The sequence below is a fragment of the Perca fluviatilis genome, chromosome 6 (genome assembly GCF_010015445.1).
Source record: "Perca fluviatilis chromosome 6, GENO_Pfluv_1.0, whole genome shotgun sequence".
Lineage (NCBI taxonomy): Eukaryota > Metazoa > Chordata > Actinopteri > Perciformes > Percidae > Perca > Perca fluviatilis.
This window is the reverse complement of record NC_053117.1, coordinates 31,665,995-31,691,868: the sequence shown is the minus strand read 5'-3', so window position 1 is coordinate 31,691,868 and position 25,874 is coordinate 31,665,995. Positions and strand designations below refer to the sequence as shown.

General features: G+C 38.3%; 2 protein-coding genes across 2 annotated transcripts; one reads left to right on the top strand and one right to left on the bottom strand.

Annotated features, from left to right (window-relative positions):
* The first annotated feature begins 1,048 nt into the window (after positions 1 to 1,048).
* On the top strand, positions 1,049 to 15,145 carry fbp2 (fructose-1,6-bisphosphatase 2). The gene is made up of 7 exons (XM_039804368.1): positions 1,049 to 1,380; positions 2,554 to 2,716; positions 3,297 to 3,389; positions 4,508 to 4,648; positions 5,775 to 5,912; positions 10,564 to 10,683; positions 14,578 to 15,145. Exons 1-7 carry the CDS (start codon positions 1,208 to 1,210, stop codon positions 14,761 to 14,763), a joined length of 1,014 nt encoding a protein of 337 aa, XP_039660302.1. The 5' UTR covers positions 1,049 to 1,207; the 3' UTR covers positions 14,764 to 15,145.
* A 1,608-nt stretch (positions 15,146 to 16,753) lies between these two features.
* On the bottom strand, positions 16,754 to 21,344 carry ctsla (cathepsin La). Its single transcript, XM_039804358.1, has 8 exons — positions 21,207 to 21,344; positions 20,145 to 20,279; positions 19,929 to 20,051; positions 19,509 to 19,661; positions 18,574 to 18,798; positions 17,726 to 17,894; positions 17,503 to 17,620; positions 16,754 to 17,129 (listed from the first exon to the last, which is right to left on the bottom strand). Exons 2-8 carry the CDS (start codon positions 20,265 to 20,267, stop codon positions 17,030 to 17,032), a joined length of 1,011 nt encoding a protein of 336 aa, XP_039660292.1. The 5' UTR covers positions 20,268 to 20,279; positions 21,207 to 21,344; the 3' UTR covers positions 16,754 to 17,029.
* Between the last annotated feature and the right edge of the window lie 4,530 nt (positions 21,345 to 25,874).

Genomic DNA, 25,874 nt, shown 5'->3' with positions numbered 1-25,874 from the left:
ACCCAGTGGAGCTGCCCCATTTTATTTTGTTATTTTTTTGTGTGAACGTATTGTCTTATTTGTCTGTTTTTTATTATAGTTTTTTTCCCTCTTCCCTGTTGTCTGATGTGTCCCCCCTTGGTGTTTCTATTGAATGTTAATATGGGGAAAAAAATGTAGTACGATAAAGAATGTAATGCTTTTTGCACTTGACACTAAGAAAAGTACTACAACAAAGTAAAAAAAAAAAAAGGTGAGAATTGCAATGTTTTTTTAAGTATTCCAAGAAGCATGCAACTTTCTACATATGTGAATAGAATAAGCAAATATTTGAAAAGTTAAATCGACATCTTAAAATAAACTCGTTGCGTTTTTAGAAATTTAAAAGTTGGAAGATATACTGTCAACAAAAGTTAAGAGATACTTTATCCAGAGGAGTCAACCTTTAAGCTAAAGGTCAGTGGAAGCTCACAGAGCCCTAATGACATTTAAAGCTCACTCTAAAGACTGAGCCTGCTTCTACTCTCATGATATTAAACTCCCATCTCTTTCTCCCTCTCAGTCTTTCACTAAAGCGTTGTGTATCTCAGAAACATAACATACTGAGTCAAACCTCCCTTCAAACTAAGGTAGTTGTAGGTGCAATAAAGCATATTATATACATAGATTACAGGGTTATATGCACATGGTCGCTCAGTGGTGAGTGTGCAACTCATTTAAAGCATCAACATGTAGTTGTTATAAAAACATTGCAGGATGTCTTAACCTAAGAAAATGTAATTTAGCTTCATTGTTCACCACATGAACTTGAATATATAGAAAGTTTTTCCTCTTATGTCACAGCACCAAACTGTCCGGTTCATTTGCCAACAAATGTGGATACAATACTAAGAATTTACCTAAGAGCTGTTGTGTTACCCAAGTTTTTTGAGTTACTATTGTCTAACATGTTGAAAGTTTTTTTGGGGGGAGGTTTGTCTTGCAGGATTAAACTGTGCCAGTCTCTACAGCCGACACCTGACACCCCCTCACTCATCTCCAAATACATACACACACACACACACCCACGATTCCACTCGGCTGCAATCACAAATAGCTCCCCTTGGCTTGCCTTCATGGCTCTGGGTATGAAAAGGACGTGGCTGGTAATGAGGTCGCTCACTCGCTGCTCGTCCTCCGCCTGATCTGCTGCTGCCCACCAAGAGGAACAGAAGGACCAGAAACCAGCATGTCGGACCAGTCGGCATTTGACACTGACGTATGGACCCTGACCCGGTTTGTCATCGAGACCGGCCGCCAGGCAAAGGGGGCGACCGGTGAGCTGACGCAGCTCATTAACGCCATGCTGACCGCCATCAAAGCCATTTCTTGTGCTGTGCGAAAGGCAGGCCTGGTCCACCTGTAAGTACTGAGGTACTGGAATAGGCTTATTGGGAACCATTGATATATATGCACCACTACATTACTGACTGTGATATATATTTATGATTAAACAAAGAATTTAAAAACATTAAACATTTAAATAATAATGTGATGATACTTTATTGACCTATGTAAGACTGCATCCCTCTGGAGAGGTCAGAAGTCACGGTCGGCTGCAGAACAGCTGGCAGGAATTCAGTCTTGCTAAAGACGGCTGTTTGACATTTTGCTTCACTTCCACAGAAGATTTAGAAACCAAGAGTGATTTAAGGGCTGAGGCTGTGTTCGTTGAGGATTTAGAAGTTGTCCAATTCTTAACATTTGACCACAGAAGCAGTGTAGTGACCGAGCCAGAAAGTGCTGATATGATTGTTTTGTATGCTGTAAAAGTCACGCTGCTGTACTGTAAGCAAAGACAGTGAGCTTTGTATGCTGTAGGTGTATTTTAACACTCTAATCTGGAAGTGATACAAAGATTGTGCAGCTTTTTCAGTGTCTTTTCTTGCAGGAGATAAAATTGTGATTGCACAACAATTTAGATTTGTTAAAAAAGTGACACAATAACTACTTCTTTGGTAATGAAATTGACATTGGAGAGAAGCAGTGTTCCGGAGAAGCTGAAAAAACTAAAAAGGGTAGATTTTTGACTGTGGTTTAAGTGTCTTTTTAGCAGCACTGCCTTATAAGCTGCATACAAGCTTTAAGATCCAAACGTGGCGCTGTCCCTCCCATTAAATTAACAGCCCTGTTTTCAGCTTTATGATGATGCATTTTCCAGCTGATCCAAGTGGGTTTTTAAAGACTTTATTTAGATTAAGAAGTAGGAGAATTGTATTAACACGTAAAGGAACACTTCATCCGTTAGTTTATCACAAACATTCACATTCAAAGCATCAGATCTGGATTGTTTTCCCTGGACAGGAAGAGTATTAAAAAACGAATCTGTTAACTAAAGCTATCAGACAAAAGTGGAGTAAAAAGTACAATATTTGCCTCTGAGATGTAGTGGGGTAGAAGTATAAAGTTGCATAAAATAGGCCGTAAGTAAGTACAAGTATCTCGAATTTGTACTTTAAGTATTATTTCTTGAATGAATGTACTTAGTTACTTTCCACCACCAAAGTTTGGCTGCTGGTTGATTGATCCACACAGGCAGGGCTTGGCGGGCTCTGTGAACGTGACGGGGGACGATGTGAAGAAGCTGGACGTGCTGTCTAACGAAATGGTCATCAACATGCTGCAGGCCTCCTACAGCACCTGCTGCATGGTGTCTGAGGAGAACAAGGAGCTCATCATCACTCCCAAAGATAAGAGGGTGAGTGTTGAACACGAGTCGTCTGCTGAAGAGGACAACAACCCTGCAGGATTACGGATAAACTAGATTAATCCTGAGTGCCGCTCTGACATATGACTACACTGTCCTCTTATATCTGCTGAATGAGTATTGCATATTGAATAAAACTCCTGGCTGCTGTTGAATTAGACGGCCTATACATTGTTCAGAACTGACTAACAAAGGAGACTTGTGAATTATTTTCAGATCTACAGCGACAACTTACAAAATGACCTATTTTCAATTTAGAGAAAAATTAATTTGGGGACAGTCTCTTATAAAAAAAACAGTTTAAATGTGAAATAATTCAGATAATTGAGGGGGCTGTGTAGCTTACCTGGTAGAGTGTGCGCCCCATGTACAGATGCTCAGTCCTCCTCGCAGCGGCTGCAGGTTCAATTCCGACCTGTGGCAATTTGCTGCAGGTTGTTTCCCCTCTCTCTCCCCTTTCATGACTAAACTGTCCTACCAAATGAAGGCCTACAACTGCCCAAAAAGTAATCTGAAAAAAAAGAAATTGAGTTTTTTTTATTCTCAATGATGATATTTTCTATTGTCACAGGGAAAGTACGTGGTCTGTTTTGATCCTCTGGACGGCTCCAGTAACATCGACTGCTTGGCTTCTATCGGCACCATATTTGCCATTTACAAACGGGTGAGTCTGATCTCTGTGGTGATACACAAACCATGCAGGCACTGAAGAGAATATTCTGATGTCACAAAGGGTTCATATTTACCATTGTTAAGTAAAAAGGTTTAAAAAAGTCCTCTTTTTAAAATGATGCAACATGGGGTTAAAGTTCATTAGGCCCATTCCAGACATAAGAAATGATTAGATAAAGGATGTATTACAGTGCACCTGGAATATCCCCAAAAAAAATACCTGTAAGTGAATACAATACAAGAAAGACCCAGCAGTGCTTCCACTCCTTTGTCGAACTGTTTCAAATGTTTGATTATGGCTCATTGTTATTATTCACCCCTCTCACTGTATTTATTTTTATAAAGAATGACTGATTACATTTTATACATTTTTACTTTAGTATAATTCTGCAAAAAGTATGACATAACTGCATTCATCACATTTCATGAAACATGAAAATGTGAGTGTCAGAAGTAGTTCTCATTATATATATTCATTTAGGATATTCAATGTAAATACTTCCACAGCTATGTAGTGCAGTACGACTCTGCAGACACAAGGGGGAACTGCTGTCCAGCCAATCCAGGTTTATGCTTGTTAAACTGCATGCCGAGACATTTAAGCAGTTGCAGTCAGTCTGTTTTAGTGGCCTAGCAAGTAGAAAAACCTTAGACACAAGAAATGTACAAATGTAGACGTACTGTCGTCTCAGTTCGAGCCTTACCGTGGAATACCAAAACATGCATGCTGACATTTGGGTTTGATTAAATATAAAAATACTACTTTATTGGTCTGTTTTTTCCTTTTCCTGTTTTCTTTGCCATTTTGAATAAGTTGTAAATATACGTTAAAATTTTTTTATTGTGAAATACAACTTAAAGAACAACTTAAACTTGGGTATACCATTTCTTGTTTGTACAATAGCATGCAGATTTAGGAATTGTGGCCCCAATTATCACCCTCACTATAATTGTTGTTGATTGAACTCTTTTTGCTGTAAATATTTGCATACAGTCCCTCAAATAGAAACTTCTAGTTTAGTGGTATCTGGAGAACTGAATTCTGCAGAAATCTACTGTTGATGTTTTCTTTGTTTGTTTTTTGGTTTATTTCCCCCTCCGGTTGTTCAGGTATCAGAGGGGGAGCCCACAGAGAAAGATGCCCTGCAGCAGGGGAACAACATTGTGTGTGCAGGATACACCCTGTACGGCAGCGCCACCCTGGTGGCCCTCAGCACCGGCGCCGGCCTCAACTTCTTCATGTTGGACCCTGTAAGTACTTAACACTCACTATTAAATGTCTTCAGGTTTCATTGGAGATCTGACATCCACTGCCATTTTCTTTCAGTATTCTTCTCTGCCCAACATTATTACCTCTCCTCCCTTTGTGTCTCTTGCTGTCACTGTTTACTGTTATATGCTTTTATTTCCCTATAGCTGCTTTTATTTGAGAAAACATCCTGTCAATCATTCCTCCATACTGCATGTCTCCACAATGCAATCAGGGATGGAGGGGACTGTAAACACACATAAAATGCTTTTTATTTGGCATAAAGTGTGGGCCACTTTAACTATCCTTGTATAAATCCAGAAATAAATCTTATTATGTAGTACAAAAAGGGCAAAGGTATGAGGACAAATTTAAAACATCATCTTTTTTGTATGCACTGGAGTTTGCTTACTTTTTCAATATCTCTGACTGGAGGTCATAGCTCATCTTTTTCCATTTCTATAAAAGAAAATGTATCATCTTATTATCTTAAGTCAGTAAAGCCCTTTTATTCACACGCACTAAGGACCTACCCATATCTATCTATTCTGCATCTTATTCCAGATTTATTTTTTTTGTGGTTTTTTTGGGGCTCAGATGCAACAACCAATCATTGGGAATTTGCATTTGGAAAAGAAGCTTTAGTTATTATAGGATGAAAAGCTTCAATGCGTGTTTAAAAGTAATCTTGTTGTTTTTGTTATGCATCCAGAAACCTACGAAATCCTGAGTGCAATTCACCAACCACCTTAGATCTCCAGACCTAAAGAGAATAATGGTGTACCTGCACTTAGCCTTAAATAATGTCATTACATATTACATTATTATTTTATAATACAACATTTTTGTATTTTGCAGACTGAAAACATTAGTAATTTTTTCAGATTTTTCCACAAAAGCATATTGAGTGTTTTATTCTTTATTTATCTAATCTTTTGGCTGCTTTCCTGATTAATAATTTTGCATGATGTGGCACCTTTTTTAAGGTTTTTTTTAAACCTCTTTTCCTTAAAACAATCATGAATTCAATATCATGAATTCAATTTAAATTCTGTCATGAAATAAACTGAGCTGTATCAATAAATCCAGTCTCGTGATTGGTTCTAACATCACGTTCTTGTTCCTCAGGCCATCGGCGAGTTCATCCTGACCGACAGGAATGTGAAGATCAAGCAGAAGGGGAAGATCTATAGTCTTAATGAGGGCTACGCCAAGTACTTCCACCCCTCCATCAACGAGTACCTCAAGCACAAGAAGTACCCAGAGGTGAGAGTAAAATGAAACAACGTACACATAACAAACATATCTTGAGCCAAGGTTTTGACATTTATCAGTTCTACTTTGTGTTTGTGGTTTTGAATCTGAGATAGTGAACCATATTAGAAACAATAATAGAAACAAGCATCCATTTTGCTGACACACACAGCTACACTCATATTCAGTCCTGAGGCAGGATTTCATACACCAGCGGCCTCTCGCACAAATCATGTGAATCATGAGGAAGCATTTTCTCTGATAGAATGACTTTACAGGACCTTTGGCTGGCTGAACACAAAAAAACTATTTTTTTAAAAAGGGAATTAGCAGATTGGAGAGCAGAAATAATGAAACTGATGTTAAACCTCATGAGGAAAAGCTATTTATGCACCCTCCCTCTAATAAATTGTCCTTTCCAACCTACTTTTTAGCCTAAAATGAAGAATTTGCTCATTTTATTGTGAAAATGAATAGTAATGTGAAATAACTTGCCTTTTGAACAACACTCAAGTAAGAATCTGGTTTGCCGATGGTATGGTTCGCCGCAGCTCAAATAGACAGTTTTAATGGTAATTTTACACTTAAAATTACACATTCAAATAGAAAGGCAGAAGGTCATGATAGCTAACAAAGGGCAGTTTAATGATTTGTTGGAATAAACAAAAGCCTACAGAATACATGCACTACCGGTCAAATGTTTGGGGTCACTTAGAAATTTCCATTCCACTCCATTATAGACAGAATACCAGCTGAGATCAGTTGCCTTGTTTTTTTTAACCAGGGCAGCAGTTTTCAGATTACATTATGTGCTTACATAATTGCAAAATGGTTCTCCAATATTTTCTCAGTTAGCCTTTTAAAATGATATCAGATTAGTAAACAGAATGTGCCTTTGGAACATTGGATGAATGGTTGCTGATAATGGGCAATGTAGATATTGCATTAAAGATCAGCCGCTTCTTTCTACAACAGTCGAGAACCCTTTTGCAATTATGTAAGCACATAATGTACTCTGAAAACTGCTGCCCTGATTAAAAAAGCAATGCAACTGATCTCAGCTGGTATTCTGTCTGTAATGGAGTGGAATGGAAATTTCTAAGTGACCCCAAACTTTTGGCCGGTAGTGTATGTTGTCAATTTAAGGGAAAAAGGGATAATGCAAGGTGAAAAGTTTAAAATGTTAAAGTAAAGATGCTTGGTGCAGCCAGGTACCACAGGCAGAGAGGGCAAAGAGTAACCATCCCGACCCACAAACACGTGACCGATCAGTCGAGCGTGACAGTTCGAAGCTCGGTCAGCTGAGCTGCAGGATGGCGACACAGTTTATTGAAGGAAACATCGTGTTCCTCAGGAAACTGCAGCTTGTCATCTGGAAAGTCTGATCTCCTCACATGCACACTCAGCATTTCTGCAGCAGCACGGTCACAAACACGACAGCACAGTTTGTTTGACCATCAGTGATGAGTTCGCTGTTGTACCACACTTTTATGAATGAAATAGCTTAAACGTCTGTCTGTGAGGCTACTTCTTGACCACAACACAATTTGACTCAAAACTCTGTAATGTTTAACTTGTATTAAATATTTACTATTTATACAGCCCCAACCAATCTTAAAACCTGTATTTTAACTTTTAAGCACTGCCTGTAGTATATGAATTCACATCAGTGAGTACACTGACCCAGGTTAATGACACATAAAGTAAATAAAAAGTATCAAAACATCCATTGCTGTTTGTATTTGTCGCTCACAGCATTTGGTTTTTTATGCACCAGAAAACTTCAGGTCTGCTCTAACCGTTCTTTTAAATCAGGACTTAAGACTTTTCTTTTCTGCCTTTTATTTAATTACATTTAGGATTATTCATTCATATCCTGCACAGCACTATAACTGTAATTCTAATGTATTGTGTTTTTATATTGCCTTGTGTTTCTTCTTTTAATGCCTTTTATGTCTTCTGTGAAGCACTTTATTCCGCCTTGTTTAAAGGAGCAATACAAATAAAACGTGACTTGTCTTTTATGGTAATAAAAATATTAATTTAATTGCTAACATTAGCATAGAAGTATAGTATAGTATAGAAGTATAGTATAGTATAGTATAGAAGCTTGCATACAGGAATGCAGCTCATAGTACAACATAGTACATAGTATTACAAAACAAATTTGTTTAGGGGGTCGTTTTTTGTGAATGTAAGTTCAGTAAATAAGCAGTTATCTGATGTTTGGTGTCGGTTTAAGTGTCCCATGATAGTTTAAAGACTTTTTGTTTCAGCGCCTTTTACACTTGAAGTGTTCTAGAAATGGTGGTAATTTAGACTAATTTAATTATAACAGAAAATGTCAGTTGTGCCACAGTGCATCTTCTCCTAATATCTTCTACTAGTTAAAAACATTTAGTGGTTGAACACTCATCACGTTGCCCTTCACATAGCCATTATGACGCAGCACAGTGCAGCAGTACACCACACTGTTACTCACTGTAATAGGTGTGTTGAAATAGCAAAACTTCGTCTCACAAGGTTGGAATGCAAATGTTGCTGAAAGGTCCCACAGGGAAGTTGAAATTAAATTTTTTCCTTTAATATATCTCAGCGTTGGTATCCATCCTCTGTATTTCTGTAAACCAGGTGTGTTCTAAGACTGGGAACTTGGCACCTGTTGAAACAAAACTCGCCGGCACAGGTTGCAAATGCAAAAATGATTTTCAAATTTGAAGTCTGGAAATCAAGAAATAGATATTTTAATAATTATCTCTTATTTTTCCACAAATCTTTAAATAACTTCCCATTCTGCCAGAGACACATTGATGTAATACCTGATTTTTTTTTTGTCTGTCAGGGTTGGATTTTTTTCATCAAAAACACCAAAGTATTAGGTGTTCAAAAGGAATCTTTAATTAGAATTAGAATTTTACACGACTTTCCCACACCATCTTTGGCATTTTCTCTTTTTTTATTTTAGGAAGTTTCATGAAGTCTCAACTGTTGCCAGCTGGATTGTGATGTGTTTTCTGAAAAGTGTTGCGTATGCATGGGAGGGTCTGTTTTTGGGAAATACTACTACACGCGCACACACACACACACACACACACACACACACACACACACACACACACACACATACACGCACCTCATGATGGATATGACTCAGCAAGCACATGACTGTGTATCACAATGTGCCGGTCTGAACACGAAGCTAACTTCAGGGCAACTCCACTAACATTCTACTTTAAGACAAGAGTTGTTGTTTTGTTTTAAGAGTGGAGTTAGGTGCATTGAGCATTAAAGTAAATGTTGTGTTAAAGAAAATGAAGAACCTCTTTGAATAATGAAAGACCTAAACTTGTGTTTGTAGGTTTGTCTAACGCAGTGAGTCCCTTCCTCTGGTAGGAATAATGTATGTTGCAGCTGCTGCAGATGGACTTTGACCCTCGTGCTGTTTAGTTTTTCATCGACAGGTCAGGCTGATCTCTGAACAAAGCAGATCTGCTGTAGCTGCAACATTTCAAATGACTGCTCTATATATTACCCTTTTCTAATTATACTGCATTATAACTACAGTATACGGGACAACAAAATGTGTTACAACTGGCAGTATCAATCACTCTGAACAGGAACCAGTTTTCCTTCATAAACAAAACCCAATTTCATGTCCTACATATTACACATTCGGTGATGCCTTGTCAACATGGAGATTTCTATTCAAAAAATAATGAAGGGCAGTGTAAGCACTTTTTCTTTTTAACATGTTGTGGTACTTTTTTCTTTTACAAAAACTTGTTGTTACCAAACAGGTCATTTCAAGTTTTTGCTTTAGATTTGATTGATTTTCAAGGCCTCTTTTCTTTCAAAGAGTCTTTGGTGACTGCTTTTAATGGAAATTACAAAGGCACATGAAGAGCCAGTTATCTAAGTGGTTACAACACAAGACAGTTTTATGTAACGTCCAGGTTTAGATACTTTCTGCTGATCCAGTTAGCCCAAAGCCATTTGTATCATTAGATTAAGAAAAAGGTTGTTTCAGATAGTGAGTGTTCAGACAAAAGCCCATTAAATAATCAGTTATCACACTGGCTTGACAAGGAAACACTGATATCACAGATTTGGCAAACGATATGAGGTACATACTGTATGGAGCAAATGAGTAAACAGTACAGAGTTGATTAAGCTGTGTTAGTAGTCTGAGAATTTCTTTTGGATGTTTGACATTTTTTTCCACCACGGAAACTTGTTAGCATTGGAATCCATTGTAACTGACATAAATACAAGCTGCTCTTCTGTGTGAAAGAGCAAACATTCAAGCCTGTAGGGGGGAGATTTGGGGTCACTTTAAATACAATAATCTGTGTGCCTGCTTCAAAGAAATCTGGTGTTATTACAATTATACAGTGGTGAAAAGTAAAAAACCAAATTAGGTACTTTACTATACATATTTCCATTTTCAGCTACTTGATACTTCTACAATTCAGAGGCAAATATTGTACTTTTTTTCTCCTTTACTAATAGATCACTTTCTTTGATAACTTATAACTTAGTTAATTTGCCTGTTCAGGTTATTAATACAAAATATATTCAACTAATACATTATGATGTATTATTATGGATTACGAAGTTAAAAATAGCTCCACCCATATTTAAAATGTACCTTTGTTTCCTGCAGGATGGCGGCGCTCCCTACGGAGCTCGTTATGTGGGCTCTATGGTCTCAGATATTCACCGCACCATCGCCTACGGGGGGATCTTCATGTACCCCGCCAACGAGAAGAGCCCCAAGGGAAAGGTAAGCACTGACCTCCACCAGCCCATGTTACCACTGCCAAGACTGTCAGAACACCACAAGGCATTTTGGATTGACTTCACTGACCACAGGATCATATACTACTTACAAACATCTACTCAGTAAATTATAGACCGGCTCTAGTCATTTCGGCCCCATAGCGTTTCATGTGCAAACCTTACAGGAAAGCTTAAAAACATGCTGTTTTCAGCAGCAAGGTGCATCTTAAAAAGTTTGATTCTACAAAACTGCTTTCTGTGCAGAACGATAAAACATTTGTCTCCAGTCTCCCTGCTGCCAAGGCCTACGCAATGTACGTTAGCAGCAGAATAACGTACAGAGTGCAGAGGTCACAGACGATGGCTGTTTCTAGACTTTTAACTCCTACTAGCTCACTAAAATCCTCCCCATCATCTCACACAGTTAGAAAATATGTCGTTGTACAGGCCAAAGTGTGTAAAAAAAGAATTCACAGAGTTGGCTTCAAAGACTACAAATATTTAATGTTGTATTTTACTGTATAAAAACCGAACAAACTACAAAACCAAACTTTACCTTACAAAATGACCAACACACCAGAAACTCACTTCCCAGGTCCAATCAGAGCTACAGTTTTTAGATTTCTTTGTGTTGCAGTCCAATGATGTAGTCATCTGCGATCAACTCAAAAATAGTACAGACTTTGAGTCCAGATTGCCGCTGATTATGAACCGTCCAGAGCACAAGGCACTGGTTCTTGGCACCTCACTGATTTGGGCATTTAACTGACACTCATACCCTCAAGTCGAGTGAATGTTGCAGGACTGTAACCTGAGGATGGAGCGTTTTTCCTCGTCCTGTGATAAATAAAGCTCAGCGACATTTGAGGCTTCTCATAAAAGACAAACAACAACAACAACCTCTCAGCCATTTTCTTTCAGGCAGTGGACTCTGTGATCCTTTTATCCTGAATATGACTGTCTTTATTTACATCTCTAACAATAATAATGTGCATAAATTATAAAACAATAAGAGACTTAAATAACAGCATGTGGTTACAACTGCTTAACATGATGTCTTCGATCTCAAAGCTCCTGAAAACATTACAGTACACACATTGTCTCACAAATTACTGACCCTTAAATGTATGCGTTACATACCGGCCGTATAGGTAAGGTAAGGCTGTAAATTTATATAGCACGTTTTAAACACAGTGGCAGTAATACACTCACTGGTATCAGCAGAGCAATAAACCCAAACGCACGACTCAGGACACAGGGGAAAAAGTTCGAAGTCTTTACTTGCCACAGTGAGGTAGGTAGCACAGGAGACAGACGTGCAGACGATCAGGCAGAGGTAACAAAAACACAAGGCTGTTACTACAGTCTAAAACCAAAGAACTAAACACAAGAAACAAATGCTGGGACACTTACTGGCACAGACAAGGACTACGTTCAGACTGCAGGCAAAAGTGGCTCAAATCTGACTTATTTTGGGGGGGGGTCAAGTGACCAGGTCAGACATTAATATAAATGAATAAAAATATACAAAATTGATTACATCAATAAAATACACAATAAGAAAACATACACAACTGAGTCCAAGTGCCCTCAACCGAAAAACAAAGTTCAGCAGTGAAGAGGTAGACTTTAAGTTTATATTTAAACATGGTTAGATTTGGACGGTATTTAAGGATACAGAATTGCACAGTGAAATGTAGTTGAAGCCCCCGCCACAACAAAACACACACAGAAAATGTATATACAGATATTCAAATATTTAAATTAGAATATAAACAATAATATAGGCAAACCAAATAAAAAGTAACACAAAAGGCAAACTTAAACATATTTAGGACTCTAATTAGTTACGTATACATATGCAAACAAAACTGTGTGTAACCTCACTGTGATATGAGTGTTTGAAGTCATAGGGCAAATAGAGAGACTTTGTTATAGTGGGAATGAGGGCAGTGCAAAAGGTAGTGTGTGTCATTTAAATGACAGTTTCAAACATACAGTCTCTGAAATGAAACCGTTACGGTACGGAACGTAACCAGAAATCCTAAAAATGTTCACATTTCAGCCAAATTTAGCCCAGTACACGGATATCATCTGGGCTTTCTGGGAAGTGAAACTAAGTTTGAACTTTGCTACCATGTTTTCACCATATACAGTACAGGCCAAAAGTTTGGACACACCTTCTCATTCAATGTGTTTCCTTTTTATTTTCATGACTATTTACATTGTAGATTCTCACTGAAGGCATCAAAACTATGAATGAACACATATGGAATTATGCACTTAACAAAAAAGTGTGAAATAACTGAAAACATGTCTTATATTTTAGATTCCTCAAAGTAGCCACCCTTTGCTTTTTTATTAATAAGGGAAAAAATTCCACTAATTAACCCTGACAAAGCACACCTGTGAAGTGAAAACCATTTCAGGTGACTACCTCATGAAGCTCATTGAGAGAACACCAAGGGTTTGCAGAGTTATCAAAAAAAGCAAAGGGTGGCTACTTTGAGGAATCTAAAATATAAGACATGTTTTCAGTTATTTCACACTTTTTTGTTAAGTGCAAAATTCCATATGTGTTCATTCATAGTTTTGATGCCTTCAGTGAGAATCTACAATGTAAATAGTCATGAAAATAAAGAAACACATTGAATGAGAAGGTGTGTCCAAACTTTTGGCCTGTACTGTACTGTAGGTCCTAATTCCTTCTGTAGTGTAGATATGGTGAGATCTTGATGCTGATAAAGAAGGTTTCTCCAGCTGATATCCCTGAGATGTAGTGGAAACTAACTAAGTACATGGCTTACTGTATCATTGCTAGGAACTTGTACTTTACTTGATTATTTCATTTTTTTTTTTTTCATTTTGGAGTTAAATATTGTACTTTTTACTTCACTACATGTATTACTTTGCAGATTCAGCTTATTAATATGAAATATAAATCGATGATGGTGTATTGTTTTAGGTTAAGCTATCCAGCAGAATATAAAGAAATTAAAATGATCTCCACATTAACCAGCTGCATCATTAACAGTAGGAACACATAATCCAGTAGGAACACATAATCCAGTAATATAATATACGTATGCTTCTGAAATGGGCCATTCTGCCGAATATTTGGATGCTTTAACTTTTACTTGTAACAGAGTATTTTTACACTGTAGTAGTCGTACTTTTACTTGAGTAAAAGGTCTGAGTACTTTTTCCACAACTGCTGATGTAGTACTCACCTAGCAGCAACATGCTACTTTGAAGTTGGATAACATCTAGTCTCGCTTTGCCAGACCCTCCTCCACAGCGCTGTGGAGGAGGGTCTGGCTAGCCCTCACAGCATTTCGGGATGAGAGACAAAACGTGCTCTGGTTTATTGGCATTTCTTTAAACCAATCACAATCGCCTTGGGCGGGGCTAAGCGCCGTACGGAGCCCCGGTGCCGCTGCAAAACAGCCTCGGGAAGGTTTTGGTGGAACGCGTGTACGTTGTTTTAGTCGTGCGACAGAAAACTCAGATTGGACAGATAGTCTAGCTAGCTGTCTGGATTTACCCTGCAGATATCTGAGGAGCAGTTAACCAAAGTCCTCAGAAATTGACCGGAGTTTATCATTCCATCACAACGAAAGCGCAAGGTAACGGACATCCGGCCGTAAAGACATGCATCCGGCGGAACCGGAGCCATCCCGGAAGTGGAACGGCGTGGATAAGGACTAGATAACATCTGATGACTGCTTTTGAAAAAAATTGAAAATATCTACTAGGAAACCTGCTACTCTTCTCTAAAAATACTGTATGAGAAAAAAAAAAACGTTTACAGCCTGCTTACAAAGCTTTTGACTGCAAAATAATATAACACATTGATCCCGTTTAAGTTGTTGTTTTTCTTTGCGTGTGCTCCCTAAAGCTGCGGTTGTTGTACGAGTGCAACCCCATCGCTTTCCTCATCGAGCAAGCGGGAGGCCTCGCCACCACCGGCACGCAGAGGATACTGGACGTTCAGCCCGAAGCGCTCCACCAGCGGGTTCCCTTCGTGGCCGGCTCCCCTGATGACGTCAACGAGTACCTGACCTTTGTCAAGAAGTACCAGTGATTTACTTCAGGGATTCTCCAAATGTTTCTATAAAAAAAAAGGCCAGAATTTGGTTTTCTCACAATGCCAAGAAAGTTCTTTTTGGATCTTCGATTATACATGTTGTATGACAAGTATGAGTTGTCAAATCGCTTGATCACAGAATAATACTTGAATACTAGAATACTTGAATACATCCAAACCAGATACGTTTCCCATATTGGCTGCAATATTGTGCAACACAGAAAAGAAAGAAAAGTGGTTACTTAATAATATTGTGACATGTTTTAATAAGTGATGAACAGAAGGGACAAGTGTGTCCTCTACAGCTTTCCATACATTGCAGCTTGTCCTTGCATCTCAACATTTAGAAGTCAATAAACAAAAGATTTTTCAAAACAGATAATTGTTTTCAATTCATTTTTTTTTTTCCAGTGGAAAAAGTTGCTGCTTTAAATGTCGGTTTTAAAATATCAAAGGTGTTTTTTAAGATTATTTTTGGGGCTTTTCCGCCTTTAATTTTTGACAGGACAGCTAGGTGAGAAAGGGGAGAGAGAGGGGGAAGACATGCAGGAAATCGTCACAGGTGGGATTCTAACCCTGGACCTCTGCATCGAGGCATAAACCTCTCAGTACATGTGCGCCTGCTCTACCCACTGAGCCAATCCGGCCACACAAAGGTGTTTTGTCACAAATTAGAATGAAAACGTCTTGAGGTTAAACTCAGTCAGGCACTGCAGTTCAATTCGATAATGTTCAATAATGACACTGTTTTTGGATCATACTCATTAGAGTTATTTATGCATTCAGTGGTAGTATTTTGAAATTCAGCCATCTGCTTGTGCTGAAACCATTAGTCAGTAATTGATTAGTCAAACAATAGATAAATCCTCATCTATAAATAATTTATGTCATAAGCAAGGAGGCCCACAATGTCCTGCGCTGTTTTTATGTCACTGTATTTCACATTTGTTTTGTTTATTTTTGGTCAGAAAAAACAAGGTATTTGAGGACATCACTTGAGACATTTTACAGATTCAATGATTTTATAACATTATCTTTAAATATGTAAACAATTTCTTTGATTTTTTGCACTCATAGGTAGTACATAACTTTAGACTTATTGCATTTTAAACAAAAGGTCAGGTATATTACCGTTGTATTTATTTAATTTGAGTTGTGTATCGTTTGCCGTTTGAGATGCGTCACAGGTCTCCTTCCAAACACGTTCCGGAATGTCCCATTTTAAGCCCGTCCATGTCTAGTCTGCCGATTGATGTTTCTTTAGAGCCAGTTCTACTGTATATTGATGAACTCAAACCCTTCTCATGGATTAACCTTAAATTATATGCAGTCCAAGATTCCACTTCAAAACCTTTAAATCCCTAGTAACCACTTCTCCCACAGTAAAGGGTGTGTGGGGGGAGGGCAGGAAAAAAAAAAAAATTTCCTTATAAATCAACACCACTGTTAAGGAATCAATAATCCTATAAGATCCCAGTACCAGACGTCTGAGAGCACAGCTGCTTTCCATGAAAATCACGGGATTCAAGTCTTTGCTCTAACTGTGGGATTAACAGCATCTGAAGCCTCAGTGCTCCAAATAATTAAACATGAACTTTTGTTTTGTAAAGATAAATGAGGTCCAGATATTTTGTGACCAACCATAGCTCTATGACAGCTGAAGATATTATGTAGTGACATTGATCCCTAAATGTCTAAGGTTAGAGAAACCAGATTGACCTTAACACAGCCTTAATCCATGACCATCTAAAGTCTGAGCGAGTGGTCTTTATACAGTGAACCATTACCAGCTTCTTCTAATTTACAGAGAAGTTCATGGGCCATTAACTTCCACATGGACTGTACCGCTGTTGCTAAATGCAGAGCAAAACCAATAAAACCTGATCTGAAGTGATCAAAATAAAGAATCTTTTAAAGAAACAGACCAAATACCATGCTAGTGTTTCACTTTTTATTGATCACAGTAAAAGTAGAAAAAAAAAAAAAAACATTTACAATGATCAAAGTGTTAATGTATCACTTACCGAAGTAGCATTACATATTTACAAAGAAAACACCAGACTAAAAATGTTTTTAGAAAAACAAAGTGGCATAAAACCAGCCAAACACAAAATGGCGCCATTTGCCTAAAAACAGTGTTTCTCCATAAAACATCACAATCTCCTGCTGATGTCTTCCTGACCGAAGCCTCGTCAGTTGCTGTCAGCCAAGCTATTGCAAAAAAAAGCACACTATGGAGCTAGAAAGTGGAGCTGTGCAAACGTTAAACGAGAGGATAACTGGCTGCTGTTGCAATTCCACAGTGGTTCTTTCTATCTCTAGCCATGTAGATGTAGCCTTTGTCTCCCCATTTGTCACTCCAGCTGCAAGAAGACAAAAAAGGTCAGGGAATTAGTTTTATAGATTTGTAACAATGAGAGCAAATCAAGTTTAGTGTTTGAATTGGAATTCTAACAGATAGTATTACATTAGTTTGTAGAATTATCAGTAAGAGTTTGAAAGAAAAAAAAAAAAAAAAAAAAAAGTAATGCTGACTGGAAAAAGTCCTCTCATAAATAAGCCTTGTTGTTAGGACTTGACTTTATAAATAAAATAAAAAAAATTTAAAAAAGTTTGAATATAAATATAGGCGCTGTATCTTTGCAAGCTGAAATACCTACTTCAAAAGACTACTCTTTTCAGGCAGTACTTAACCTCAAAACACTGCAGACTGATATTCTAGGACTTTCCACTGACCTGTTCTTCACGATCCAGTATTTCTTGCCATCCACATCTTCTCCCTCGAAGCCATAACCCACGGCCAGCACGCCGTGGTCCAGCTCCTCGCTGCTGCAGTCCTTCTCGTAGTAGATTCCTGAATAAAAAGAAAAAAAATCCCAGTCAATTACATATAAAACTATTGCATTAGAAAAAATAAAAAACAGGTGGCAGATTCTAGAAAGAAAAGTCTTTAACTGACCTGATTGGTAAAACTGGAAAGACTCGTGGCCGGCGTCGATGGCGACTGAAACGGGTCCCACGGAAGCTACGGCCTTCATCAGAGCGTGCTCCTTACCGCTGGGTATGTCGACGAACCCGGTGTCGTTAGCAGAGTTGTACATGGGGTCGTAGTGACATGGCTTGTCGTCCTGGAAGAAGATAAGATGGGGGAGGGTGGGGGTGAGTGGGACATTAAGGTGCCAACTCAGACTTCTGAATCCAAAAATTTCCAATTACAGAGCAATTGGAGCAATTATAAATAAAAAAAAAAAAAAAAAAACAAGTGATCTGTTGTGGGTTTAAGTGTGTTAAGATCATTTCACAACCATCAAAACATGTGAAAGAACCTGAAAGAAGAGCTGCAACAATGAATGGATTAAATGATCGATTGATGCTTTACTATTATTACACTACCACATAAATTTAAATGTATTTTTATGCAAAAAAAAAAAAAAAAAAACACTAAAATACAGTGAACTCATTATTAGACTGTTAGAAAACACATTTGAAGATGCCTATTGTGCTTTGTTGCATATATTTTGTAAGAAAATAAAAAAAACTAAAATCAAGGTTCTCTATTTAGGACTTTTAAAAAACACATTTATAATGCTAATTACTATGGAAAATCTACAATTGTCATGTTGACACATTAGATTAATTTAAAAAAAAAGTGTATGTATACATCTCACCCTTGATTTAAGTTTTTAAAAGAAAACCATTTACAGCCTTTAAAAAATGCAATTGTCTAGACATTTATATAAAAAATAAAAATAAAATAATTATTTCCATTTGACTCTCCCCTTTCCCCTGCTCCCATAAGACACGCACCGTTGCCAGGTATGGGTAGGACTCCTCAGAGTCCAGGCCCTGGTTGTCCTTGACGTACTGGAAGGCCTGGTCCATCAGACCGCCGTTGCAGCCCTCATTGCCCTCGGGTCTGGAGCACTCCACCAGGTTCTGCTCGCTCAGAGACACCAGTTTGCCAGTCTTCCTGAAGACCTGACCCTCCAGAGCGCCAGTGGCGCTGAAAGCCCAGCAAGAGCCACAGTGACCCTGAAAGAGAGAGCGTGGGGTGAGGAGTTGTTTTTAGACCGTGTGATGGTGGTAGTAGTTTAATGTTACTACATAATTGTCCTTTGTCATGTTTCTCTGTTACATCATCTTTTTAATTCTTCCATTTCATATACACATCTCTTGTTGATAGTTTAACGTTTGTGGCTAAATGTTTTAGTCCTTTAAAAAAAAAAAAAAAAAAAAAAATGTTCTTATGACACGCTGCATCTAGTTATTGCACTTGATCTCCCTTACCCTTGATAGCACTTTGCCTCTATAAATAAATAATAAAAAGGTACGTCAGAAGTAGCACTGCAGCACTTTGAACTAATGTATACAAAAAGGGTTTGCCCCACCATGGCATAGTTTACAGGGAGCCGGTTGGACTAGTTTCAGCTTACAGGGTGCTTATGTGTGCCGAGGGGGGTGGGGACTGTACACTCCTGTAGGAGGAGTGTGAAGCTAGATAACAAAAACAACCGGCAAGTGGCCATCTTATCTTTCTGTTCAAGCAAAATATTTACTTCAGTGGACAGAGTGCCCTCGTTGTTTCCATATAAGCAGATCTGTAATTACACAACTGTTTAAAAAGTTGCACATGATGAATATCACGTTTACCGAATGTCTCCAACAGCTGATTGCTGACCTGTATGGCTAACACAGCCGTTAAAAATGAGACCAGAGGCTAGAAAAGACAAAACTATTGTTACCTGGTCCTTTACGGGAGTAACGTAACCGTTGTCCCTCCAGTCCACAGAACGTGGGGCCTCCAGAAAGTTGGGCTCCATGAACAGGGACCCCATGACCTTCCTATCGGCTTTGTGCTTGTAGCCGTTCATGATCTGCCTGAACTCCTCGTAAGTCTGGGAAAATACAAAGTACAAGTGAGTAAATGCTGTAAGTGTTTAGTTATGTTCTTCCTGGAAAAAAATAAAGTCACTTCTTTATCTATCCTTTAAAGTTTGATGGTACACCACGGTCAGGAATATTTTTCCAAACCTTGGGACGCTCTAGTTACATTGTCTACTTTGCCAGTTATCAAAAGTGCACATTCCTTAGCTACTATAAAAGAACCCTGATCTGAATTTGCAAGTAAGATAAGGGTCTGTGTGTTGAAACTGTGGACTCACCATGTCTCCAAAGTGGTTCATGCCCAGGCGGTAAGTGTGTGCGCCCATGGAGTGCTCCAGGTTGTGCATCTCAATCTTCCTCAGGTTCTTCTCCCACACCATTCTCCTCCAGCCCTCCTCCTTCTGCAAAAATAAAAATTCAGACTTATTTTGTGGCAAACTGAACCAGCTCGCTGTGGGGGAGAAAAAAAAATAATAAAAAATAAAATACATTACCTCATGATAATTTTTACTGTGCCAGCTCTTCCACAGGTCCCAGTGGTCATCCAGCTGACGGTCCAGGCTGGGGGCGGAGAAGGCTGCGCTAAGGCACACGACCAACACGGCTAGAGGCAGCATTGTTGCTATATACTGGGAACAAACAAACACACAAACAGGTTAGGTATCCGTTTCCAAAGCAGGTCAATCATTGATGGGAGGCCCGAAGCCCCGACTTCCAGGGAAACAAGTCATCATTACAACAGGTTAGGGAAAAGCGCCGAGTCATGCTAGTTTATCATCGAAATTCGCCTCTCGCATCGTGGTACTTGTTATGCATTCGGTAGTCCTTAGTACAGTTTGTTCACTCCCATACAGGAACAATGCAAATTCCCGAAGGTACACTCCGTTCCCGACTGCTCTGCCCAAAACATCGATACTAAATCAGGCTAAATAAACAACGTAAACCCGAATGCTCCTGATAACGTTACTTCTATAAGATTTAGGTTGCTGTATGGAAGAATAATCGCTAGTTCGAGAGCTGTACTCCTGCAAGTTCGGGAGCGGAAACTTCCGCCATATCCCAACAATAAACCGAGCCTGTTTTTGTTGTGTCCGCAGTCACGGGATCTCCTGCTGCGGCGGAGAGCCAAGAAACTGGCCTAGGATCGACCATCGAAACTACAACCAGGAAAACGAAAAGAAAACCAAAACCAGAACTTGTAGCTAACGGATAGCGGTCTTTCCAGTGATTTCACTCCTGGTAACGTTAGGTTCAATTAAGCCGTATGGAAGAAAACTAGCATGGTTGCTTTAGGCATGGAGGTAGACGAAGACAAAGGCAGCCGAATGAAATAAGATGGCAAGTGCTGGAGGATGCCAATAAAAATGCATGCAAAAAATAAATTTAAGTTGAGATTTAGCTAAAGAGAACATATTTCAAACGGACACTGGGATGAGGTTTGTTTCTGGACTCAAATGACGAGAACTCCCTGAAGAAACACAATCATTTAGCTTAATATCGTAACTTTAGGCGTCAAGTTTGACTATAGCTTGAATAAGAAAGCAGGTGAAACTTACTGTATATTCTTCCAAGTCGAGGATGAAGACGAAGCAGAAGATATCCTTTGGTCGAGGTACGCCAAGTTTATAAAGGCCTGGCTGGCCGCTGAAGAACGTCCCACCGAGCTCTCTGATTGGTCTGCCCCGCCCCCAATTGTGACGTAAACGCTGGATGCACGTGATTCCCTTCCTCTGGAATACTGTTTACTGATAGATTGTTGCAGCTAAAAGGACTTTTATATAATCCTTTTAATGAATTTAGGGTTGATTGTTTGAACTTGTTTCATGTTAAGGACCCTCCCATTGTTACTTATCTTCACTTACAATGCTTACTATGAAAATATAGCTCAAGTGAAGACCTTATTTTAGTAATCAAATCAGCCTTCAGATTATCTGATTGAGAAAAAAATATTTCTTTTTCTTTATTCCTTTATTCGGAAACCCCATTAGCTGCTAACGATGTAGAATGCCACTGTATATGAAGGTCTACATGTTTCTTAAATTAGTCTTAAGTAAAATAACATCACATCCCAGCAATTAGGCCTACAGTCCATCATAGTTATACTCTTAGATTAAATGATGTTTAGTTACTCCTCCAAATCCAAAAATACTCAGTCACATTGCAGACTGGTTATTGTTGAAGTGTTTTCTACGTAATCTTTCAAAACCGGCCTTACTGGGTGCCTTCACCATAATAGTTGACAAGCTAGTCCACATTGTGATGGCTCTAAACATTTCAGACCTACACACTGCATTAGTCTGTTTTTTTGTTTGTTTTTGCTTGACTAAATAACAGCTAGCAGCCTGCCGTGTACTATAACTGTGTTGGTCTCTCACAATTTATCAGTGAGTACAGACAAATCAGCTGCTTATTAAAACAAAGAATTCACAAGGTTGTACTGGCATGCACACGCTCTGTAGCGTACTTTGCCTCCCACCTCACTGGACAGGCCAGTGTTTTGTTTTATTTGGAGGTTAGACAGATCCACACGACCAGACTGGTGATCAGTAATCAAGGTGAAATAAAACTATTGCTTGTGGCACCAACACTCTAGTAACAAGGGTGGGAAAAGGGGAATATCTTTTGATACGTGACATTCCATTACCCATTTTCTTAACAATTTTATCAACATGTTTCCCCCATGTTAGCTGCCCATCAAGTGTCACACCAAGCAGATTTGATTTGCCTCTTGGACCTGTTCAATAAACGAGTCAAAGGCTAGTTAGGCAGAGCTGATTATTGCTGTGAGTGGCATGTCTGGTCCTAAACAGAATACTTTTGGTTTTTGCTACATTCAAAACAAGTCTACTTTCACAAATCCAGTTCTGTACTAATTGTAGTTCAGATTGAAGTACCATCCTTAATTCAACACATTTTAAAATCCCTATGTGACTGTTACTGGGTATTATTTTTAATACGTTTAACTATTTGTTGAGGGAGTGAAACTTCTGATTGCAACTGACTTACTGGTAAGATTTGACACAAAACCAGTGCAAGACTTTTGTGGGAGCTCTGGGCATGATGTGTTTGTGCATTTAAGTGTCGGCTTTCTGCAGTAATTTGGTTTCCATAATCAGGCGTACAGGCGACTGGAGAAACCAGTTTTTTTCCCCCCAGCTAGATTTCTCTTGAAGCAAGTAAACTCCTTGGCCATTTAGATGCATGGGTTTCTAATTGTCTTTTTACATGTGCATATTTTTGTATGTGCATGACAAAGCCTTTAAACGATGCAGTTGCTTTCCCTTCAGGCAGTGAAAGTAGCTTATTTCTGTGACAGAAGAAGGAAAGACCATTACATGTCATGTCATGTACATCCAAAATAATTCCATCCAAAGCCTCTTGAAGTCTTAATAAGTCTGTTTCCACCACTCAACATTTGATTATTTGTAATATTTAGACACACGTAACATGCATGTTCTCCTTCATAACCTGGTTTCTCAACACACTGATTAACTCACACAAACAGCTTGATGACTGCCATGGATTGAAACACTGATCAAAGACAAAATAAACAAATGACAAATGAAATGGATTTATTGATTAAAATGAGGTACATAGTCAGCTTCTCTTTATCTTTAACTCCAGATTAAACAAAACAACAACCAACCAGCAGCACATTGAAGGTAAAGTTAAACCTTTCATAATGTTGCTGGAAAATAATATTCTCATACTTGAAACAACTACTTTGTTTGATTATGCCTCAGACAAAGCTGTGATTTTGAAGCTTGTCAGTGAAATGAAAATAATCCTTCTCAAGTTGACGATCCAGAAAAGGATACTTAAGATGTGTGACATGATTCATCTACATATGGCCATGTAATGCATCACATCTTTATGTTGCAACACACAGGATGCATGATGTTCCAAAATTTCAGTGGCCTCATACTTTACAGTAAGCTAACCATAAATAATTTCCCTGCATTTGCAGAAATCTGACTTCATCCTCAGCAGCTCATGTGCGACTGGATCATGACAAAGGGTGACTCAGCACGTCCTTTATGAACATGCAAGTCTGGTCAGTTACACCTTTTGGAGTCCCCGAACAACAGGATAACTGCAGTTGGACTTCCCTGCTGAGTAAATGTTGTCAGTGTGTGAGGAGGGGGTATTCATATTTGTTGCTTAAATACAAATAGCAATACGTAAAAGTGCCAGAGATTTTTCTGCTAAATGTAATTACATTAAGTGTAAAAATACTCATTTTGCTGAATATATTTGGTAATATGAGATTATTGTCACTGACAGCAGTTTCATGTACTTTGTATATTGTTGGGTACCTGCATGTTTAACAATTCAGCATAGTATGATCACAAGATTCTTATATAAATAATAAACAAAGCAACTATATGGAAGATACATTTTGAGTAAATTTTGGAGTAAAAGGACAGTAGTTTTCTTTGAAATGTAGGGCAGTCAAAGTAAAGTAAATTAGGGCCTATTATAAAATAAAATCACTCATGCAAAGTACTTTACAACTACTTAAGAACACCCCCACACACACACACACACACACACACACACACACACACCCATACACCCATTCTTTGATGAATCATACATACATTGAAGGAGCTGATGGGATTACATTTTCACAGGAATTGATTAGTCTGTTTAATCATCATGTGAAAGTAAGTTTTATAATATCATGATGAGTCATTAAAGTGACTTTAAAATGCAAAGAGTCTGAATAGATTGTATTACTCTGAATAAATACAAGGGTTTGACAGGATCAGACAGTATGCAAATATCTGAGCATTTTGTCTGTGTCTTTACAATTTGTGACTTTAAAGTAAAGATTTTGGGGAACATGCATATTCTTTTTCATGCCCAGAGTTAGATGAGAGACTTAATACTACTCTCTCATGTCGGGACGGTGAATATGAAGCTACCATCAGCAGCCAGAGGTTAGCTTAGCTTAGCTTAGCATAAAGACTGAAAACAGGTGGAAACAGCTAGCGGCTCTGTCCAAAGGTAACAAAGTCATCTAAGCTCACGAAATAACATGTTATATCTAATTTGTTTAATCCAAAATGTAAAAATGACAATTCACAGTTCATGGGGTGGGGGGGGGGTTGCAAAAGGCAGTTTGACACATGACCCCCCCGCCCCCCCATAAAATGTTGATTGTGGTATTATTGGTGGTATTATTTCAGTTTTCGTACAGATTTAACAAACAAGATGTATTGTGTTTATTAATGAGTTTTTGTTAACTTTTGGATGGAGCCAGGCTAGCTGTTTCCACTTGTTTCCAGTCTTTATGCCAAGGTACACTAACCTAACTCTCAGCAAGAAAAGCAAATACTTCCCAACATATCAAACTCACCCTTTAAATGTCTTACAAAAGGCCACTGTCCTTACAAATAAGATGCAATCTCACTATCTCAATGCCTTTGATTACATGTTTGTGAAGTTCTGTTGTCTTTAATCTGTAATTTGATGACTATTTAGTGTGTCTTCACTGTATCAGGCTGGTGGTGAAATCTGTGAACTGCTCACATATCATTTATAGGCTACATTCCTCAGATTAGGACGCTAAACTAAAGAAGGTTATCAGCTGCCAGTCTGGTCTTCACGTGCAGACACAAACATTACCAAACCTGAACTGATGAACACGTCTACAGACTGGGGTTACTATCAATACACACTGTTGTTGTTTGTCACATGACTGCCTCACTTGAGCTAGTTAGTTAACACTATTGATCCTTTTGATTGGGTGACACAACAATGCTAAAGGTCTAGCAGTTAAGTATTCACCGTAAAGAAGTGTATGAAGGGAGGTTACTCAACCGGTCTGTCTGTATAGATTGAGAGTTGTTAGAATTATTTAAGCACAGGCACAAATGTATTTATGGTGTGTAGTTTTTGGCATTTACCACAAATATATATTATTTTATTTGATAGGTTATATATATTTTTTTATATCTCTATATAATAACTTCAGCACTATTTTATGTCTTAGAGTCTCTTTCTTTTCTTTTGCTTGCGTGATTTTTTTTTTATACTTATTTAATTTAACGAGCATTGGATCTTCAAAACATTGTCTCCCTATTTCTTAATATTACCATGATGTACTGTTCTGTGTATATCTTCAGTATTCACTGTATGTATGGAATGCTGTTTTTTTTTTTTGGCAGAACTGATTCCAACAGATGGAAAAAAATAAAAAAGTTGGAGCCCATGTTGTC

What these genes read in the sequence shown, in the direction of transcription:
- fbp2 (XM_039804368.1), top strand. Translation starts at nt 1,208, where the DNA reads ATGTCGGACCAGTCGGCATTTGACACTGACGTATGGACCCTGACCCGG. An exon ending in AAGGCAGGCCTGGTCCACCT is followed by an intron (nt 1,381 to 2,553) that starts GTAAGTACTGAG and finishes TGATCCACACAG; the next exon opens with GCAGGGCTTGGCGGGCTCTG. An exon ending in AGCACAAGAAGTACCCAGAG is followed by an intron (nt 5,913 to 10,563) that starts GTGAGAGTAAAA and finishes TGTTTCCTGCAG; the next exon opens with GATGGCGGCGCTCCCTACGG.
- ctsla (XM_039804358.1), bottom strand. Translation starts at nt 20,267, where the DNA reads ATGCTGCCTCTAGCCGTGTTGGTCGTGTGCCTTAGCGCAGCCTTCTCC. An exon ending in TTACTCCCGTAAAGGACCAG is followed by an intron (nt 18,799 to 19,508) that starts GTAACAATAGTT and finishes TCTCTCTTTCAG; the next exon opens with GGTCACTGTGGCTCTTGCTG. An exon ending in CCTACCCATACCTGGCAACG is followed by an intron (nt 17,895 to 18,573) that starts GTGCGTGTCTTA and finishes ATCTTCTTCCAG; the next exon opens with GACGACAAGCCATGTCACTA.